Source organism: Barbatula barbatula (assembly GCF_947034865.1).
Source record: "Barbatula barbatula genome assembly, chromosome: 11".
In the NCBI taxonomy this organism is placed as follows: Eukaryota; Metazoa; Chordata; class Actinopteri; order Cypriniformes; family Nemacheilidae; genus Barbatula; species Barbatula barbatula.
In genome coordinates, this window is record NC_136774.1 from 15,758,958 (window position 1) to 15,780,519 (window position 21,562).

The 21,562-nt window shown below is 38.4% G+C and overlaps 1 protein-coding gene across 5 annotated transcripts; it reads right to left on the minus strand.

Moving 5' to 3' along the window:
• Window positions 1–145: 145 nt before the first annotated feature.
• Window positions 146–21,115, minus strand: ampd2b (adenosine monophosphate deaminase 2b). Of its 5 annotated transcripts, none has more exons than XM_079467646.1 (19): window positions 21,028–21,107; window positions 19,855–19,947; window positions 7,227–7,345; window positions 6,998–7,128; window positions 6,739–6,807; window positions 6,538–6,646; window positions 6,096–6,282; window positions 5,797–5,923; window positions 5,438–5,527; window positions 5,103–5,232; window positions 4,753–4,947; window positions 3,891–4,022; window positions 3,590–3,753; window positions 3,189–3,315; window positions 2,739–2,902; window positions 2,483–2,603; window positions 1,986–2,159; window positions 1,779–1,889; window positions 146–1,670 (listed from the first exon to the last, which is right to left on the minus strand). In XM_079467646.1, the coding sequence occupies exons 2-19, from the start codon at window positions 19,931–19,933 to the stop codon at window positions 1,455–1,457; spliced, it is 2,445 nt and encodes an 814-aa protein (XP_079323772.1). In that variant the 5' UTR covers window positions 19,934–19,947; window positions 21,028–21,107; the 3' UTR covers window positions 146–1,454. The 5 variants fall into 5 exon arrangements, with proteins under 5 accessions (XP_079323772.1, XP_079323775.1, XP_079323774.1 ...); XM_079467647.1 differs by having other exon boundaries at window positions 840–1,670; window positions 21,057–21,115; XM_079467649.1 differs by lacking the exons at window positions 19,855–19,947; window positions 21,028–21,107 and adding an exon at window positions 17,327–17,448.
• Between the last annotated feature and the right edge of the window lie 447 nt (window positions 21,116–21,562).

Genomic DNA, 21,562 nt, shown 5'->3' on the forward strand with positions numbered 1-21,562 from the left:
GCGGTATCTTGATGTCATACGCTCATCGGTCTACGCAGAGCAAGGTCGAACACTCGTGGGTTGCTATAATCGATCCTGCGTCCTATTGCGCGTGCATTTATTTCTCTTTCTTCAGTGATGTTTGAATAAAACAATTAAGCTTCGTAGTATTTACTTATTTCTTTATGGTCGTTTAAAATAACATTTTTAAAGTTTTGTTATTTAAGTACACGTATTACAATAGAACATAAAAACAATGTACAATAAAATCACATACAAAACTATCACAGCGAACTATTTTTCGATAATATGTAAAAAACATTCTGCGCAATATTTATTGTTTTCATGTGAAGTGATTTAAGACAACCTCTTGAAATCATAGTAAATGTTGAGATGGATGAAACTCAAGATATCTAGCAAATCTAATGGCCTGGCTGTAACACTAGAGGGGCACGAGGTACATGGAACAAAAGGTGACCCAAAGGACAGAACACAAAGAAGGTCTGTGTCTTTGTTACCAGGTCAGAACAGAGATACTCGAGCTGTCAGGCTTCCCAGGCTATAGGGTCTCTCATTGGCAGAGTAGGATTTATGTTTTTGTTTCAAAGTAATGCAAAGTAATCTAAACAAAGCCAGAAACTATAAAGGTAGCACCTTACTTTTATAGTATAGGGAGTTCCGGTGGCTCAGGGTCATAGGTTTGATTTCAAGGTAGCTTGGGATAAAAACATCTAAATTAATAAATTGAGATGTATTTTGAGCAATATAAAAGTAGAAAATGCAGAATACATGAATTGTTGCTATGAAGTTATTCACTTGAATCGTATGATGATACATTAAGAAAAGATCCCAGCAAAAATATCCAGAATGTTGATGTTTTAATTTTGAGATAAAGAATACATCAGAAAAAATAAACTTCATGTTTGATATTAATACATCTGATTCACAATAAATAGCACTACTGATTTTTCTATTACAGACACATATAAATGGCCAACTGGATGCACTACTAGAAATAAACAATACTACAATAATAAACACATTAAAATATAACCTGTTAAAATCAAGAATATAAATGGAATAATAGTCTATGGTCATAATGGCTCATAGTAAAGATGCTTTTGGGTGCTTGAGCTCAAACATATAGCAGCCAAAGAATGTTTATGGCTATTAGTGTTCAATCTACACAAATGTTCATTTTTCATGAGGGTGTAAATCCTACTGATTCTGGATTTGAGATTATGGACAGTGGAAGGTCCTCAGTAACAATGGTTTCCTGAAAATCGACTCAGTCCTCGATTTCTTAAAGCACAGCAAGTTGTTAGCTTGGTGTATGTTCCAGTTCATATTATGAAACATGCTTTTTTGAAGAGAATTGCTGAACACTTGTGGGATCAAACCTAATACGACTGGTCAACATTTCCCTGATTCTCCTTTCACTTACACTGGTTGAATAATTGAAAGAGAATGACACCCTAACATGTGGCCTGTCCTGCACTCATGCACAGGGGGCCCTGATCTTCACCCATCTCCAGCTCCTCTGACTGCACAGCTTGAGTGATCAGATTCAGCTCCTCGCACAGGGTCTCGAAGCGATACGCCACACGGATGTCTGGAACGTTGGTGCGACTGATGTCATTTCCTCCTTGTCCCTCATGCAGATAATGCGGTCCCAGCCAGTAGCGCTTCACCTGGACAGAGTGCATTTGGATTCATGTCACACTGACCTATCGGACACTGAGCTTCAGTGTTGAGATTCTTGGCAAGAAACAAAAAAAATCATGTAATACGTGGTGTACCTGGTTAGAAAATCCACTCATGAGCACGCTGTTTCGGGCCAGCTCGCACATATCACATGAGCTCAACTTCCACACCTGCGCAGCAATACTGTACTCCTCCATAAGAGGCTCCTGAAACAAAAGTCAACAAACCTACATTATGAGTAATATTCAACATATTATTGACTGTTAAGTTTGGTCTTGTTTTCCTCAGGTACGATTTGTTACCTTTGTGAAATGGAACTGCAGTGGGTCATCGGTGGACAGAGACACCATGAGACCTCTAGACAGATACTCGGGCAGCGGATTTCGATGGTAACTGAGGAAGAGGCTGTTGTTGCTGAGTGGCGACATGGCGATGCCAATCTGAGCCAGGTAATACAGGTACTGGAGTACAGGAGCCTGAGGAAATTACACACACATTTCAAGTAAACAAATTGCTTACTTGACTTTTTCATTAGTGTACTGGTAAGTTCCTTCTGTAGATACGAAACATGAATTAGCTCTGAGTAGTGTAAAAGAATGTGATAGATATGTGACATGTAAACTGCTCTGGTATGGTACATAACCCCGAGTGATTAGAGTTCCCTAAAGGTTAAAGTTGGCGATGGAAATGCAGTAGCACATAATTTAGTCTGTCACAGACAACATAACTCTGAATATGAATGCATTGTATATTTAAACAGATAATTGCAATGTAGTTTAAGTTTCTAGAGTATCTTTACCTTTCTCAGAAGCAGACCATGAGAAATATTCTCCGACAGCATAAACCCAGAAACTAGATGGTGAATAGGCCCTGCCTCTCCACAATGTGGTCGTAATACAAACGTATTCATGTTTCTTTGCCTGTTGGGAAGGAAAACTGACTTTTAAACACTACCCTGGAGCTAATGTAAAATATCTCTAATATAAATATATATATTTAAAAATATTTTTCTGATTTACTAAAATATACTCGGTAAAGCAAGCTGTTGTAAGTACCTGCGCAGATGGTTGAGTACGGTCATATTGGCATACATGTAGTACAGGTAGTAGGAGTATGGAGGATTATCCTCCCCCGTCCAATTTCCAGGTTTTGGGCTGTCCAGGTTAAAGATGTGATGTTCTGGTTTAGATTCATCATCCACACTATCAAACCCAACAACCTGAGGAGCACAGCAGCTTAGTTTAAGTAAAACCAGTGAAAACAATTTTAAGAACAATCTATTTCAAACGTGTTGTGTCACTTTACTGGGTGTCACACCCGTGATTTCTCAACCAGTTACTTATCACTTACTTCTTTCTTATCCAAAGCAACCCTGGCGTATTACATGGAGAGTCATATTCACTCTCATGCCTCTTGCATTTAGGCCTGAGATAAAGTCTTTTATAAAAACATACTTTTATACACTCGAGTTTGTTCACAAATAAACATGAACACAGTAAACTTACATGTTGCAGGAATAGATGCAGCTCTGGATGACGGCTGGGGTGAACGCTGACCTCAAACAGAGGCATAAAAATGTTCTCTAGCATCTGCTGGAAATTACATAGCTGCTTTTTGGTGTGGTACACATCACTATACAGGAAGGAAAATGTTTTACTTGTATGTCTTAGAGATGGTTCTAGTTTAGCAAATAAAATACATACCCTACCTTTGATTGTTCAGTGAAACCTTAAAATAATATTTTATATAACTATAATTTAACCACAGTTTTTCCTTTAATTTGTAGTTCAAACATAGTAACCACAAATTTACTTGGGTCTTAGCACAATAACCAACAAGGTCTGAGATACAGTATAAGATAATTAATCCCCATTTAAATTATATAGATTTTATCTATACTACTCACAATAGTCTTGGCACCTGCACCAGCCAGCGCACGTTATCTGAATAGACTTTGTGTCTGACGGCCCACTCGGCCAGATTGTCCCACTCGTCTCTGGATCGGCCGTAGATGGAGAGACGCAGCTCAACATTCTGATACTTGCTCTCCTCCAGGTCAGCCATTACTTCCTGAAACGCACCAACAAAAAACGATCAGCAGGGAATGCACATGCAATGGCAACATTTTACTGTATCCACAATTTTGGTGCATCAGTGACCATAAATTAGTTATGCATGATTTAAGGATTAAAAAGAACAGCTGATACCTTGATTATGTGCCCAAAGTATTTCCCCTCAATATGGTTGTCCGTCTTGATAAAGATTTCTCGGAGGATAGACTCTCCAATGGGGTTGTACTTGGAATTGAATTTATCAAAGCGGTGGAATGTGTTACGGTCCTGTGAGAAAGAGTGAATAAATATGCATGATAATAATTATATACAGTTAACTCAGGGTTTCTCCAAAACATGCTTTTCAAAAAATGCTTTTTGTCCAACACAGATATTTTTAGCAATAGAGTGTATATAATAGTGAACAACAGTCCATTCATAAGCTTATTTATTTAAGTTCTGGCTCAAGTGTAAACCCACTGAGCTTGTGGCAACTGCATCTGCTCTCTGCAACATATTTTTAGTGTGACCCAGATCCCACAAAAGCCCACTGAAATTTGGAATCCCACCAGATACTTGCTTTACATCTAATGTGTGTGCAACAACCTAAAGAGATACAGTTCTGAAGCACCATTGACTGCCATAGTAGGAAAAAAACTTTAGTAATTTTTTGGTTCTATTGAACACAAAAGAAAATATTTTGAGGAATGTAGGAAAACAAACAGGGGCACTGTTGACTACCATTTAATTTTTTCCTACTATGGCAGTCAATGGTGCTTCAGAACATTATTCCAAAATATCTCTCTTTGTGTTGAACCGAAAAGGGAAATGTATACATGTCTGGAACAACTATAGGGTGAGTAATTCATGACAGAATTTTCATTTTGGGGTGGAGCATCCCTTTAAACACTTCTCTATATACTCTACATGCTTATTGGTTGTTTATATATTTCTAGTTTTTCTTTTTCTCATTGTATGCATACACTTCTACTTATTGTGTAACAGCTGCAGTTCTTACCGCATGCATATCCAGAGTGTCTACGCTGAGGTCAAAGGCTGTTAGATTCATGCTTTCAAACACCTCATTTAGGGTCTGTCCCCGTCCCTGTTCTACGTGGACGATTTCACCTGGATACTTCTTCATGGCTCTTTTAATAAACCGCAACAAGTGCTTTTGATTCATACACGAGGAGGCATGGATGTGTGTGTCCACCTGAAGACCAAGACAAGACAGAAAACAGTCAGGCTGAAAGATCAAGAGTGCGGATTACATTACAGAGGGGTTTCATAGATATTATTTCATAATATAAAATAATGTTGCTACTGTCTGGTCCAAGAAACAAAGAAAGATTTTAATAGAAAGGCGACCTTCCTAATGTTGTAGAAATCTCTGTGAGGAACTTTCTTCTGTGCTGCCAACTCTTTCATCTCATTTAACAGAATGTGCATCTGGAACTTGGAGCTCAGATACTGCAGCCGGCGATAGCAGAAAGATTTCCTGTTGGAAAATTCTGTAATCAGGAATTGACAGTATGGCACAAATTTGTTGTTTATATTAAAATAAGTTCATAGGATTCGAATAAAGCAAATTAATTCACACAGTGACGATTTCACACTTGCAGAATCCTGTTCCGAGTGATAATTTATTCATCATCTCCATAACATGCTGGTGGCTCAGATCAGATCGACTGGGCAGAACTTACACTGGTCCGTTAATGATGAGAGCCATCATTATATTCATATCAGCTATGTATTCCTGCAGGTCAGGGTATGGCAGATCCAGTTCTGAGGAACTGATGAAGAAAAAAGTTAAATGAAATTAAAACAAAAATCCTATAAAATCATGTCACTGAAGACTCGCTTTTACTAAGAACTGTCAATGTCAGTTTATTTGTAAAGCAAAATTCTAAATAAGAGTTGTTGACCAATGTGCTATACATTTAATAAATTGTAAAACAAATGGAATAAATAAATATGTTGAATTATATCAAATTATACAAATTGTTTGCCTCTGTTCAGCTGACAACATTAGGTCAGTGTGTAAACAACACAAAATTCTTACTTATGCGTATATACATGAACAACACCATCCACCATTTTACAAGTGTAGCCTAAGCCTGGGGGCATGTTTGCAGGGTCTAGACACTCGTAAGGGTGGGTTTCTGAAACAGGCGGGTGGACGGTTGCATCTGTGGAAAATAGACAAGCGATAACAGATATAATCAGCTGCTTTGTGTTGAAAACTCACATTGCAAACAGCTCATTTTTACTGTTACTTCAACTAAAGAAAAATAGATTTTGTTGAAAAAGTTTTACAGTAATTGTTTAATATTTCCCGGAGAAAGCTTTGGTTACACCCACCTGCACATACAGAGGACTCAGGCACATCCTCATAGGTGTTAATGTCCAGAGGCCGGTCACCTAACCCCTGCAGGTAACGTGCAGTGGTTCTGCAGAAGCTCTGCATGGAGAGAGAGACGTACTTCTCTCTGATGAACAGAGCTTTGACAACACATTTAGCAGCATCCAGTAGATCAGTAAATGGGACCTAGTAAGTAAACGAGAAAAGACCATTTTCAGTGTGCCTTTACACAACGAATCAATCTGTCTGTCCCTCTTTTGTCCCCCAAACCGTCAGCTGTCCTGCTGTCTGCCCTTGTTTTCCTTCTGGGGTTCATGTCCAAAACTTGTGTGGCGTGCATGTGTTTTCCCTTATCTGCTCTATTTTGTCTACTTAAATCATTTCAACAACATCTTTTTCCAAACATAACAGAAAAGGGTGAAAAACAGGAGCTGTCGCTACCCCACATTTCTCCTCTCCAGAGATGGTAACTCTCTGATACTCCCTCTCTGGGACGAGCTCTCTCTCTGGATCGTGTTCATTGGGCACCTGGCTCTGTTCTTTCATATATCTGTAAAAGAAATGACATTGAGTGTGCCGATATTATGTGATATGACACACAGAGTGTGTTATTGATAATCACAAAATATATTGGAGACTCACTCTAAATCTGTTGCGCTGTCTGTTTTCATGAACTCCTGTTTGGCTCGCAGCAGGATATCAGGCTCAAACCTAAAGATACAAAACATAAAAACTGACTGTTTATCAGTGTTAAATAAAGTCCTTCAAAATATCTTCTTTTGTAATGTTTGGAATGACATGAGGGACATGACAGAATTTTTATTTTTGGGTGAACTATCCCTTCTTCATGTGCTTGTATTTTAAAAAATCAAGCAGAAATAAATAGTGAATGATTCAGTACTTGATGTCCTGGCTGATCTGCCGCTCAAGTCTGTGCCGCCTCTCCTCCAGCTGCTCGATGGGACTCTCCTCAGGGAACTCATACGGAGCGCAGCGCATCTCGCTCTCCGCCAGGCTGCGAGAGAACAGCTCCTAAACACACGCACATATATACACAATTGTGCACTTACATGAATGACTGAAATGTACAGCATCATGACTCAGAGTGCATAAACTGATGTTTTGTGTACCTCTGCAATCTCTTTGTATTTGCCATCCATGGATGTGCGCAGGTCGATGTAGCCGTGCTTGGTTACAGGGTTGCCAGGCAGAGAATGCTGGGCTGTGAGGTGATGTCGGCCACGGAGATCTGGTAGAAAGATAAGAAGAATAAGATTGTTGTATTTAAAAATATGACTTAAGACTATTTGAATGTGCAAAACCAAGTACAGAGAAAAGGTGTTTATGGCAAAATATTGTGGTTTAATAATTTTCTCTGTTGACTAGCGTTGTTTTTCTGCTGACCAGTGAGAAGGGCAGGGTCAGCGAAGAGAATGCTGCTTAAGATCTGCAGCTGTTTGCCTTACAAGACAATAGAGCATTCAGGTGGGAGGGCATTAGTGCTTGTTTGTGTGCTGGCCTGTATGTGTAAGCATAAATTATGAGAATAATGAAAAGAATCTAGATTTTATTCTTTTCTTGAAAAGCGTTTAAAAAGCGGAGGAAAAGTGGTACGCCTCTATGGTATAAAGAGATTGTGGGTGGTTGCCAGGGTGTTGCTAAGCTGCTAACATTTATAATATAAAGACGTTTCATCGGACGCACATGCCTGGTCCGAAGTTACACTCTGGTCTGTTTGTTGATCGTCTGGCTAGTGGCTAATATTATAACGATTTATATTTGATTTAATTTATATTAATATTCTTTTACATGAATTATTATTTAAGTGTATAATAATTGTATTTATTATGTCGTGTAACTTTGTCTCATTTCAGTTTAGCCAAGTAACGGTTCTTCAACTGGGGACTTAAAATATTACTGGCTAGACATACTTTTATTGTACTAGCTAATGTAATTTACTTGTTTATTTCTTTAGTTTATTTCAGAAATAATCGACAGGGACTCTATTCTTTGCGGATGTGTACCGGATGTTTAGTTTAGGGCCACAATAGTGCGTGTGTGCAGTAACGGTTGTTGCTTTGAAACCATCTATTCAAACCTATTTTATATAACCCTTGAACAGATGGGAATGTAACCAGATTATACTCTCTGTCTATAATAAAGCACCTAAATACTTTAACTCCCAAAAATTTAAACTTCATTAAAAGTAACAGCAATGGTCATGCTTGATCGGTCAATGCACATTTACTTAAGGATATTGACAATATTGAGTCTCAGATGGAGTCAAACACTTTCACTGTCAGAGAAGCTCCACCCATCTGCTCTTGTACCCGTGTGTGATATCAGTCTTCCTAAACTCTGGCGTATGATCAAATATTTATATGCCTGGTGAATAATAAAGCAGTGATGTCTAGCCCCTGCACTGCAGACACTTGGACACTGTTTCCCACCATGAGGGAACAGAGTAAACAAACCGAGCTGTTGGACATGGATGGATTCCCCTGTTTTCTGAGTCCTCAACGCTTGCAGAGACAAAAAACAAATACTTCCTGCTGATCTGCAGAAGTGATGAACCAGACTTTAACGCCAATGTTATCTGCATTTCAGAGCAAACCTCTATGGCGCCAAAGCTAAATGTACATGTGCAATTTGGGGACTGTTATAATACAGATAACAGCTGTTTTCTAGCCCTGAAATCATCCTGAGATCATGTGATCAGCTCAGCTGTTGGTCTATTGACATATTCATCAGAGTTTTATCATGAACAGTTTGCCTTTGGATGAAAAGCTAAGGTTAGCATTTGCCATCTGGTCGTCCTTATAGAACACCGAAAGCAACTAAGGCAATATATAAACAAACATTCGTACCAAATGTTAGGAATCTGAATTGTTATTTTTTTTTACATTTTCATTTATTATGCTGAGGTTGATGTTGTGTATTGTATTGTTACATATTGTGATGCTGTGTTTGGTAATTATATAGTTGATTGTATAGCGAGACCAAAGACACATGTTCAGCGAAGCCAGCATTATAAAGTACAACTTAAACTATATACTGTATATTAAATACCTTGCAGCATTTTTCTATCAGTGTATAGAGTTTGCACATCTACAGTATTCCTGTGTGCTTGTTATTCCCTGACATTTTGAATGACTTCTGAATGACTCAGATAAATTGAATCATATGACATGACATGCTTGGTTCATGTACTTAATACTAACCTTGCTGAATAGGCCACTATGTTTTAGATGCTGGTTTAGGCTAGTTATTGCTGATCTTGCTGATGTTCATGCATGACCATAGTAGCTTCTTTGTAACATTTATTAACCAAGAAAGACGTCCCAGTTAATTTAGTTAACAGTGGCATCTGGTCTGGAAACCACACAGTTTTGCTCCAGTATGTAGATGTTGAAGACACAATAATACTAAGTAGCTTTAATCTTCTAAGAGTCTGATGACACAAGCCTGATGTTTTTATAGATTTATAGACTATTTCAAAGTTACAACATAATCGAACATTACTGGCGCATTTGTGGACTGCCCTTAATTCACTATGCAATTAAAAATGATAATACTCATTTTCTTACACAGCGTTGCAGAGATTATGATAGATATTTTATCCATGCACATCATTATTCATTTGAAGTTGTAATCTTTAATCAAAAAACATAAAGCTCCACTCTCCCTCTGAACAACAACTCTTCACTTCATGACGTAATGCCTGAAAAGGAGGAAGGACTATACTGACTGTCCAATGGGTACCACTGGTGTATCAGGCCAATTTACAACGATCCAATCAATTAGTGGAGGGCGACATGTTGTCCCACCCTTCTTTTTTTCAAATTTCAGAAGCTGGTTCACTCGGATGTACGTCACGATACGGAGAAGAAGACAATCGTAACTTCCATTTCATGGTGACTTTAACTTCCAGTACACATTTCACAAATAATAGAGTGCCTGATTATTTCCGATAACAAGCAAAAGAAACCGAGAAGTGGCTTTGTCCAATATAAAAATTATTTGTCCAATATTTTAAATTTAGACTGCGATTCCAAGCTCAACCGCTAGATGTTAATGTAAATAGTTATATTATATAAATAGTTATATTATAAGACACTAGCCAAACACAGACCGGGAGTTAACTGCAGACTCTGCACGCGCATCCGATGAAACGGTCTATACCATGAATCATGAATCCTATTCATACTGTCTATAACAATGTCTCAAGAGTTTTACATGTGGTGTGATGTACTGTACACAGTCTCCCAGTGAAAAGCAGGGATGGTCCTCTTTCTGCATAAACTGAAGTACTCATTACTGACTGCTGCACTGTAATTATCAAACACAGACCGGAGGAGCAGAACTGAATAATTGAAAGTATGGTTTGCCTGAATGCTTTTACTGGAGCTACTGGGATGGTGTCATATTGTACAAACCATCATTCTAGTTCATTTGAGTTTATAACAGAGATGGTAAAACTGAAATATCTTCTCACAAACTAAAAATATACACTTTAAACCAGCCTATGCAGAAAGTGGACAGACTATTTGTAAAACTATGTGTAGACACCTGGCTGTGCTTTGCATCATGATATGAGTTACGAGCTGTTTCTAACTGGTCTACGCCAACACAGTACTTTAACATACTGAATGCATTTTTAAACCAAAGAAAATGACGTATTGCAGCTTTAAGATAGATTTTCTGACAGTGATAATGGACATATATAGAGAAATGGCTCTACAGCTCATTGTTTTACTCTGCTGGTCAAAGTTAATGCGCAAATTGTGAAAGAGTAAATTTATTGAAGCTAATAATAAAAGGATTATCTAGGACATTACATAAATGCTTGAGTTTGTGTGGCCTTTTCACAAGCCCAGATGGGTGGACAAATTACGACAATGACAGTTTATTAGCACACAACAAAGACAGACACAGCGGGAGACCCACCTACAGCCACATGCGCTCAAATTCATTCTCACACTTAATAATCACACGCTCTCTTCATTTCACACTTGGCCTATACCTCCAGATAATCACTGCAGAGATTTAAAGGTCCAACATATGCAATTTAGCAACATTTAGTGGTGAGGTTGTAAAGTGCACCCATAAGCTCACTCCACTCCACCCCTCCCCTTCGAAGAACTATAGAGGTTGTGAATCGACGTCACGACACGTTGCATGCTGATGCGGCTCCGCCATCTTCGGAGGTTGCGATTGATACATGATACTCAATGTGATTTCCTTTGCGCAAGCCGGAAAAAATAATTCTTATTCCGTTGTCTAGTTTCTGTCCTAAATGACTGTGCGACTTTCTGTTGCAGTTTATAACTCAGCACAACCGACCCACCATGTTTATGTCTTCTTAGTCAAACGGCACAACATTGAACTGAACTCACTAGCAGAAAAGAGCCTCTACCACCTATAAATATGGCCGGAACAGGTAATGACACCTACAAATATGGCCGCGACACCCAGCATGCAACATGGCGTGACGTCAGCAAATATGGCAGCTGACACAGGACTAAGACGTCGTCACGTTTTTACTTCTTGCCAAGTTAGAAAATGTTACTTTTTTTTGCTGGCGGCACAGACAATAACATCACAGCCAATCACACACTCACAGTGTGTAAAAAAATGAAAACATGTCTCTGGTGTGGAATTTCTACGGTGCGAGTCTAGACCACACAAACCAGCAATTTGTAATATCTATAAGTATCCAAAATACCCTGTGGTGGTACCACCACAAAACGTATTTATTTTCAGTTGTATGTTCAACTGTTATTTCTACTTTTTTCAAGTCACAGAACACTTTATTAAGGTGTAAAGATCCTGTTATTAAAATATGTTTTTGTTATGAAGTTGAAAGTTTTCATTAAAGAAACGTAGATTTTTGTTTGTATGTGCTTACAGCAAAATCGGAATCGGCAGGTCGCACATACAAAAAAATCGTTAATCGGAACCGGCCAAGAAAAATGCAATTCGTGCATCCCTACATAATGCTTCATTATATAAGGTCTTTATACACCTCTGAAGACATTGTTATGTATAGTATTTCATTTCTGTCAATAGATCCTCCAAAGAAATACACACAGCACTTGTAAAGGAGTAGTTCACCTTCAAAATTAAGATTCTTTCATAACACCCATAGTATAGCAAGATGATTTTGTATACATGTTATATGGATGTGTAGTTAATCTATGAATGTCATAATAAAAATATATACAAATCAAGATTTTTTTATATAAATATGTTTTTGTTCAGGTTAATTGCAAATAGCTAAACAAACAACATTTTCTCATTTACACAGTGAGGTCAACATGTGTGGAACACAGCAAGCCAACAAGGATGTAGGGCTGTGCAATTAATTGAAGTCAGTTTTGGCCTTCATCAATTACAAAAAAAAATATCGAGTTAAAAAACAAGTTTACAATTTTTTTCTATTTTCTATGTTGTTTTAAGGGTTAATGAGTAATCGTGTTAAATAATCGGGATCTCAATATTGGCCAAAATAATAGCGTCATAATCAAGCAGCCCTACGAGGAAAGTTGATAAATACCCTGGGTTGTGTATAATCTTCTAATGGGTGTTATTTTGGGAGTTTTAGCCTCTGTAGTTACATAATGACCACCCCCAAGATGAACACATAACCGGCAAAGCAGAAAAACAGTCTAACGCAGACAGAATGGCTAACCTCTTACTTTAAGTGTCAGCTACAGCTGAGCTTAAACCATGGTGTTGCACAATTACAAAACACATGAATCGTGACACGAGGCAAGATTCTAATGAGAAAAATTAAATACATATGTTCATAAATGAGAATAGCCGATGATCTGTGTGGAATGATATGCATTCGTGAGGTAAGAACAGCACTAGAATAAAGGGTCGATGGTGGGGTCGAAAGCCACGGCTTAATAGGCCAAGATGGAAGTGCTTAACAAGTCGTTTACTTTGAAAGCTTTCTCTCAAAAAGAAAAACGGACAGTATAGCGAGGACAAATCTACAAATGATTTGCAATACCAGAAAGAAACATTAATGCTTGTTATTTTATTTATAAAATCCCAGGCTGACGATTGAGATCAGATCTTTGTGTGGGCCATACCCAAACCATCTTTTGAAGATTACAGATAATGTTTTAGAAACCTATTTATATTTCCAACAAATGCACTTAAGAAAAATATATTATTTGAAGAGGAAACACGATATTGAAGGAAGCTGATGTAAATCATGATTAACATCCCTGACCTATGCCTCACGTATTTGTGTTGAGGATGAGTTACCTCACTAATCCCAATCAGATGAGACCTCTTTATGATGCTATGGCAACCGGGTTGATGTGGGTATTCCTTTGTTCGTAAGCTTAAAGCCCCACTGCAATGCCTTGGAGCGCGCAGCATTATTTCATGTGTTGACGTCATTTAAACTGAAAAATGGAGAGCGTGAGACATATCAAGTTTAAAATAACCAATAGCGTTTCGTTTATGGCCAGAAATCTGGCAAAGCTGCATTTAACTTGAGTGAGTGAAACTGGCGTTTGTCTTCTATACTCATCAGAGCTGCGATGTCTGATCTATGCCATGGTGCCTTAACATACTACAATCTGTGCAGACTTGAAACAGGTCAGATACGTTTTATTTTTTTCAGCGGATTTGCACAAATGATCAGCTCTGTGCTATCGTGTCTCGACACTCACGTGCAACCGCTCGTGTGACTGTCACTGTTTGAATCTTCCCCCATTTAGTGCATTATATGTAATTCACCCTATTGGACATAACAAATGTGAGAGCAAATGACTGATATGAGGCGCCGCTTCCGCAGCTCTCATAGTGAAGGGGCGGGACTCTTAGGATTCTAATGCCGAATTGATTGGACGGGAACTTTGAGGAGAGGTTGAAGTGTAGCATGATGTCATGAAATATTTTATAGCGTACGTGCCAGACTGTCAATTTTGAAGGCTTATATCTTCTAAATGGGAAATTTGTCAGCGCGTAAGAGCATATCAGTTTATTGACATCCTTAAGGCTAACTTATTTTTTATAAAAGGAAAAAACTTTTATTTTGATTACTTTAATAGATAACAAGGAATAACAAGACAGCAGTAAATTAAACAGGAAATTGCACATGGTTGATTGGAAGCTTGCCATTGTGTTGATAACCCCGTCATAGTGCACTTATACACAATAAAGTCAGCTATGACATAGCTCCACTTTACACCAAAATACTACTTGAAACGTTCATTACGAATGACTGTCACGTTTGAGTCCTGCACCTTTCAAAACTGTGGAGGCACAGACTTTATAAAGAATAGGGCACATTCACTATTCCTAGTGCCTATGTTTAGTTTACCCATAAAGAAACAGTGTTAATAAAAAACGCTACGAGCCTTTAAACATAAGGTGGGGAGTTGGTGCAATTTGCTTAAAAAACTGTTTATATTGCCATAAACTTTCAACCAGCTTCTACAGAAAGCGCATGCTGATTTAGTGTTACTAAACTGATAGCAAAACCAGTATAGCCATGCTATCCACCAATAAGAAATCTGTTACTGGTGTTTCCAACGGGGACAGCAAAGTCAATTTTCCTCTGGCATGTGTTATCATCATCCCATGACTATGACCTACATCTAAAACACAGCATGTACTGGTGGTCATTTAAAAAGGGCTGTCTTTGGCTTCAGACATAGACACGAAATCGTAAACACAGACCACATTTAAAAATCCTTCCATCCGGATTTAAACATCTGTCAGTTATCATCTGTGGAATACAATGCTACACAATACTTATCAACACCATCAAAACCGGACAATACAGAGGACAATCAATACACATCATCTTCCAGACACACACACACGTGCATTGGTCCCAAGAGAAAAACATGAGCTGATAGAAACAGCTGAGGGGTTAGAGAGAGAGAAAAAAGAGAGAGAGATGCAGAGAGAGCGAGATAGGTAAGCACAAATACACTTCTTCTACCTGACTAATTATGACCTGGAAGAGAGGTTAAAGATATCTGCAAACTACAATTCGGATTTTCCCCAAAACAGGTCAAATAGAAGAGAGAATGATGGATAAAGATAGAATGAGAGACAAAAAGAGAACATACAGCGACAACAAAGCAACACTTTCTAATACACACACATCCCCAACAAAACATAAAGCATGCCATTCACTCTCACACAAACACACTGTCTCTATTTGAATCTGTCCCACATACATACATACATACAGTAAACACAGCTGATGGAGCCGAAGCATCTACTCTGCCCTCCCACCTCTTCCTGGTTCCTGCCAGCTGTCTGCACTAGCCACTGTCATCCCCCTCTCATTTAAATATCTCTGACACATGGCTGGACCGTACCACCCTGGCTTCAGGGGTAGGGGGAGATGAACGGGATCACTGCTGCATTTATGACACAGAGAGCCTATACGCTGCATCCACCACCCCCCTTGTCTTCACCTCTGCGAGGTATTGGGATGACTGCAGTGCAACGGAAAATGCAGGAGGATGTGTTTTGAGAAAGAGAGGGAGAAAGAGGCTCCCCCGGAGGAGCAAATGCAGAGGTCATCGGAGCGTTTTTTGAATACAAATGCAAACTATTTACGAAACTCATGATCTGCTTTGTTCAAACAGGAGATAATGGGTTTATCTCTTAATACTGACGAAACCATCACATTGTGATGCTGGGTGTTTATCTAAACTCCAAATCAATAGAATGTTGAGCTTCAGTGCTTTGCAGAACCCCATGGAACAACATAGCAAGAAACATACAAATGCATATATAATGATTTTTATCGAGAGGGCTTTGAGGGACATTGTTGATGATCTGCGGCTTTTTCATCAAACAAAATAATAGCACCTCTGAATACTCCTCTTTAGAAGAAATAGACTTTGATGAACACACCAGAGAGACAAAAATAAAAAAGGACTGTGCTGATGAGGTTTTTTGTGTGCCTCTGGAGACCCATTACTTGTTATTTGTTCCTGTGATTGAAAGCACAGCTGAGATTGGGTTTCCTCACATCGGTATCAGTATGGTCATTCATTAATTTGTTGAGTGTAACAAATAGTAACACCAAGAAACACGTACTATGATTTGGATAAGAGAATATGCGCTGTCAGGAAAAAAGCAGAAAAACGACTAAATTGCAGCCAGTATTAAAGGTATAGTTACCCAAAATTAAAATGCTGTCATCATTTACTCACCCTCAGATCCAAACCTGTATAATTGTCTTTGTACTGTTAAACACAAAGGAAGATATTTGGACGAATGTCAGTAACCATACAGATATCATCCCCCATTAACTCCAGTAGTATTTATTTTCCCTGCTATAGCAGTAACCAGGGGATGAGATCTGTTTGGTAACTGACATTCTTACAAATATCTTCCTTTGTGTTTAGTAGAACAACGAAAATGATACAGGTTTGGAACAATCTGAGGGTTAGTGAATGATGACAGAATTTTCATTTTTGGGTTAACTATCCCTTTAAACTATTTTTACTGAGAAAACGTCCTTGCCACCTAGTGGACACCAGTAAAGCACTGTTCAGTTTAACTTTGGATTTATGGCAGTGGCAAATTTTAGATCAAGTGGCAATCACATTTTTATATTTCTAAATTTACACTATACCATTCAATAGTTAAATGTCACTCATTAATTAATTGTCCACAATTTACAATAGAAGCATCATATCAATATCATCGAAACTATAATATCACTTAAGAAACTAAGAGAATGATGGGAAGCACTTTATTTTACAGTCCTGTCTCCCATGTACAGACTGTTTACTTATTATAGTAAATATAATAACTGGGTAATAACTAGGTACTGACTCTGAACCTACCCCTAAACTTATACCATGTAGTTACCTTATATATGTAAGTACAATATAGGTACACGTATTGTAAAATAAATATGAATTCTAGAATAATGCCTTCAAATGTTAACAATAACACTAACATGCATAGACGTTAAATACACTCATAGAAAGAGACTGTATTTAAGAAAGAACTAAATTGCTCAAAGTACTTAGGATTTGACCCCAAAGCAAACGTGTGTGTGACATCACTGCTGTGGAGATTTAACTGATTTAGGGTTTATTAAACACTCATTCAATCAACTCTTTCATTAATAATATAGCTTAAATCACAAAAGCTCAAGTGACCATCTTGTGACTCTAAACTAATCGATTCATCCAGCAGCAAAAACATGAGGGTCATATGAACTTCCTACCTTTTACCTGAAGTCACTGAGGCTTGTAAAAGAGATTGAGTGGATTTCGAGTAGAGAGCTCTAAATAGTTTCAGAGCGGAGGTCTAGGGACAGGAAATCAAAAATCTCTCCTCTCCAACACTACAGTGAGGAAAAGGGAGGTGCCACCGGGGTCAAAGTTTAAAGGACAATAGTTCTAGGTGTGGTAGAGAGAAGGCTGAAGACCATAACACTGTGTAGCTATGAGAATTCTGAACTATGATCAGTTTTAATCTTAATGAAAGAAAGATGACTACAGCTGTAACCAGAACAAAATGAAAGGGGACTGACCTATGCCAACTTTGAGAGGAGTTCAACAAGGGCCAATTAGATTACCTTAAAGGGATATTTCACCCAAAAAGGTAAATCCTGTCATGAATTACTCTAACTCAAGTTGTTCCAAACCTGCATAAATATCATTGTTTGGTTGAACACAAAGAAAGATAGTTGTAAGAATGTTGGCAACTGAACTTTCTGTGGCACTATCACTTTAAGTTATCAGACAGTTAGCAAAAGCTGAACAGATTTTAGAAAGGTTGTGAAAGGTTTCATTGACCAATGTGGAATTTAACACAGGCAGGGTCCCATGTGACACACAAAAAAGGAACTCTGTGTGCGGACCTGAAATGACTCTCTTATCAGGCAGCAGTTACACATCTAATTTAAATATATGCAAGAATACAATGTTCTTTATTTCCGTTGTTCATCACTGAAAATGGACACATCAACTGTGCATCGACAGAAAATGACTTAATGTTAATCAACTGGGCTAGAAGCAAACGTACATTTAGAATTTACACTAGAGTTTTGTTGTGTCAGAGATAACATTTCATTTGGGCCCCTCTGAACAGCCACTTAAGATGGTTCATTTATCCTGTGGTTTAATCAAAGCCTTTGTTCTGAATCATGTCTTCATTTGCACATTCAGGGCAACGTGTCAAGAGTGAGTCATTTCAGCATCGAGACCTTCAGTAATCAGACATTCATGGCTGAAGTGAAATGTTACAAATTGCATTGCTCTGGGTTGTGAATAAAATAAAATGTAAGTCTTTTGGGAATATCAGAATTATTGAAAGTAGAGAGAGAGAGAGAGAGAGAGAGAGAGAGAGAGAGAGAGAGAGAGAGAGTGGCTCTATGAATATTATGAACGTTCCGTATCCTTAGTATACCAAGAAAATCGGATTTTCTGATCGGAAACACAATAGAAATATTCAACATATATACCAAATCATGTTAAAGGTTGTATTAAATATAAATATTGCTATAATACATATTCTGTACATTCTTATAAACATGCAAGTAAAAACAAAACTTGGTGATGTCCTATTTGTGGGTGAACTATTCCTTTGATTTTCACTGAATCTGTCAAATCATTTTGAACGATTCATTAGCAAATTGGAGTCGATGTGAACTTTTTTAATCTTTACCCGCCTCTTTAGATGAATTTGCAGCTGTACTCCCTTTTTCAGTGGCTTTGGAAGAAGCATCCGCAAAATGCTTAAATATAATTTGAATCCAGGAAAAGTTATGAAGAATTCATAAAAGTTTATTGTTCAAAAAGCGTGGGAACCCTGAAGAGAGCCTTCTTTGCTCACATAATGACTCCATCTCTTTAGTGAAGAGATAATTCACGCCTAAGGGTGCCAAAATTATGGTACAGCAGGACAAATAACAATTATCCGTGTTTAGTTTTGCACTCAACCAGCGAGAAAACGCATTTTCATTACAATGTTTTTACCATTTCAGGGGCGGCAGTACAATGGCAATCGGCATTGAAATCTCAAAGGACTTAATGTGAGAAACGTGTTTCGGGTGCAAAAATGAGTTACAGTTTTGCAGGAGAGGTGTGAAGTGCGTTTCATATCAAATCTTATGTAAGCCTTACGCAATGCAGGCCTGACCATAGACCATAATGTTTAATGTATTTTGTGGATGTGGTCTTGACACCTCACTGCTGCAAATTAAGCATGTTTGATTTCCTTGCCTGGTTTATTGCAATTGAATCAGACAGAAAATAAGGATGAATGTATGAATGTGCATTGTGGTCGGCTTGATACATTTAATGTCATTATAGCCAGAAATTATTTGTAATGCATATCATCCTCTTTCTGCTCAAAAGATAAATATCAGGTTAAGAAGCAATTTTTCAATTGCATGCATTTACATAAATGCTTTATAAAAAGACAAACATTTGGTACACATTCTACTCTGTGAATTCCAAAACATTAAGGTTTAGTAATGGTTGCAATACTTTCCCTCAAATCAACAGGTATGAAAGTTTTCACCAAACACTTTGCAGATGCAAGATTACTGTAACTCTACTCTACATCTGACGCATAACGCCATAAATAACAAACCCCTAATAAATGAAATATTATTAACAAGCATATGTAATCATATAAAAATAAAAATGACATCATCTGTTCTCACACGTACCCAACATTGGTTCAATTTTCTATTACACTCCTAACACACACACATAAACACATTTTTATAACAAACACACGTACCTCCACTGGCTGTATACTGCAAGCTGCCTCTCTTCCTAAAAGGAGATGTGGGTTTGCCTGAAGGCAGCTTAGAAGACATTTTGGCTTGAGGTCCTACAGAAACGAACAAAACACTAGTTGGTTAAACACGGAGGATTCCTAAGTGGGGGAAAGAAAGGGAGTTCAGTCCGAAGTGGCCTTGAATGCAGTAATGAGGATGTTCAAATGTGTTTGTGAGGGAGTGAGAGAATCCCCTCTCTTTGGATGCTGCAGTGGGTGATCTGGCTCCTCCCCACACCTCCAAGTGCCCACTCACACAGCACCACAGCAGCCTGCATGCAGTCACTCCGCTTGGTTTCCATGGAAACCATAGAATCAGGTGGAACAAGCCAAGGTGAGTGAGGATGTTACTGGCTACAGTCTATAGCAGGCGGGCTGTGTTTGTGGTAATGTAGTGATTGTAAAGCAATACATCCATCTCTCTTTTCACAGGCCTGAGAGACAAGATAAAGAGTGGGAGCATGACTAACCCATCACAAGCTCAGGGTTGAACGCTTCCCCCGAAGGAGAGGATAGAGGTGGCTGACATCTGTGTTGCCTGTTCGATGGGTAACATAACTGAGACTCAAAACTGAGTTTTATAACACATAGGCACACAGGACAAAAGCACGTGCCCATTTTTAAATGCTGGCAGGGGCGCTGGCATCTCAAGCACCATTTTAGTTGTCTATGGATAATGCCTGTATATTCCGGTGCCAGCATATATTGAACCTCATCAGCAATGTACATAAAGGGGTCTTTAAATAACAAAAGAATGTTTCTGTGTATGTGCTGACCAACAAAACACTGAAAACACAGACGTCAGTCAATCGAGTGAACGAACTGCCCAAATCGTGTCGCCCTGGGATAGGGCCAGAAAAGTTAACACCAACTTGGTACAACAACCCCAAATAAATGACACTGGCATTGGAAACTATTTTGTGTCTAGTGTGGATGGTATGACTTAAAAAAATCACGATTATTAGACAAAACGGTAACTTCCTGAAACACGCAGCCCTAAACATAACCAAGTTAAACCGCGAGAGCAAATAAAACATACGACTTAAATTATACACCTCGTAAAGTATTTACGAATTCTTGTCAGATTGTGTGGAATAGGCAGTTTTTAAAGAGAATCATATAAAGGTGCATTACATTTTAGAAGACAAGTTGGGATTGCTTACTACGAGCCAGCGCATAACAGTCAAAGTCCGCTAAAAGAATGACGTTGTAGCGTATTCTTGTGGATGGCGCCCTCTTGTGGATTTGTTTTCTTAAATCTGGTTGTCTCAGTGCAGCTATGATTATGACACGACCACCTCGACAACAATCTACACCAAGAGGGATAGCTTACACATCAAAACCCTTATTTGCACTCAAAACCACGTGCACACATGCCATTCTTTTGTATTTTTATTCGTGCAACATCTCAACAGGCCTCAGTGGCAGAATTACGTTGCACATAACTGGTGTTCTGTAATGCACAATTCTCTTCAGTGCAGTTTATGTTGTGACAAATAGCCTACTCTCACATGCGCTGGTTGGTGTTATGCACACTACACCTTTTTACAAGCACAAAAATTAGTCATTAATGACTCGAACACCTCTTTTACTGGGAAACCACTCAAGTTGTTTAAATTCAGTGTCAGGTCTGAATGCAGTTCAAGTCCCTGTAAAAGCACGCATTTAG